General features: G+C 47.1%; 1 protein-coding gene across 1 annotated transcript; it reads left to right on the top strand.

The window, feature by feature from the left end:
- Positions 1-526: 526 nt before the first annotated feature.
- On the top strand, positions 527-1,030 carry Pmar_PMAR023797 (hypothetical protein; the record flags this gene model as incomplete). The annotated part of the gene is made up of 1 exon (XM_002766784.1): positions 527-1,030. A coding segment is annotated over one exon (504 nt), but the record flags the coding sequence as incomplete, so codon positions are not given.
- Between the last annotated feature and the right edge of the window lie 67 nt (positions 1,031-1,097).

Genomic DNA, 1,097 nt, shown 5'->3' with positions numbered 1-1,097 from the left:
GAAAATGGACTTAGTTTCTGTTCATAAATCTCCTATTATGGAAGTCAACCAATACGTCGTTACGTTACATCATTTTCTTCACTTGTGTTAGAATTAGTAGAGCTTCCTTATGTGAAGGGGACAGCAGCACACAAAATGCTAGTAGCCTGTCTCGGCCCAGGAGGGTTTTAGCTAGCGTCAGTGACTTTTCCAACCTCGTCGTAGTATACTCACGTATAGGGATCTAGTCGCGAAAAACTCACGAATTTGTGGCGTTGATAGACGTTATTATTGTGTGACGGGTACTTCGGGTCGGGTGGAGCGGACCGAGGCATCATGAGGGTTGTTGGGATAAGACCTCAGCTGTGGGGGAATCGGTGATGGAGTTGATAGTGAGTCGTGATTAGTATGTTGTCTCTGATACTCGTGTGCCGTTGTTTTGTCGGTTTTTGTTGTTGTCGTGTTTTGAGTTGGAATTGATAATAGGTGGGTCCTTTAGTTCTTCGTTGTCCTTGTTTTCCCTGTTTATCATCTGTGAATTACTACCATGTCATCATCACCTAACTCGGCTGACTGCCATACGGTGTGCGATCTCGAAGAAGCCGCTACCAAGAGCCAGTCAACAGTATCGGCCGACCAAGATCTTCCCCCTAAGGGAGATGACGATGACAAGAAAGGTCACGTCGCCGGCCAGAACACTGAGGAGGCAGATGCAGGCAACTTGATTACTCCAAGCAAAGTATGGAAAGCCACTTCTCGAAGAGTTGAGGGGTGGTGGGCTAGCTTCAAGAAGGATCCCCGCTTCTTACTCGATCTGGTTATCGTATATGTATCGGTGATTGTTGACTTTATGGGTTACACTATGCTATCACCTGTATTTCAACAGGTCGTCCGAACCCTTGGAAACGGAGGGTTAGGCGACAGCCTGGGTGCTTCCATGTTGATGACATTCTACGCCATCGGACAGTTCATCACAGCGCTCATCTACGGGCCGCTTTCCGATCGATACGGCCGTAGAATTGTCTTTGTTATCGGCTATACGTTCGCTTGCGTATTTTATATACTTCTAGCCTGTGCTTGGGATTACTGGTCCTATGCTATGTTCCGATTCTGTGGTG

The sequence above is a fragment of the Perkinsus marinus genome, assembly GCF_000006405.1.
Source record: "Perkinsus marinus ATCC 50983 genomic scaffold scf_1104296971786, whole genome shotgun sequence".
In the NCBI taxonomy this organism is placed as follows: domain Eukaryota; phylum Perkinsozoa; order Perkinsida; family Perkinsidae; genus Perkinsus; species Perkinsus marinus.
This window is presented reverse-complemented; position numbering and strand designations above follow the sequence as displayed.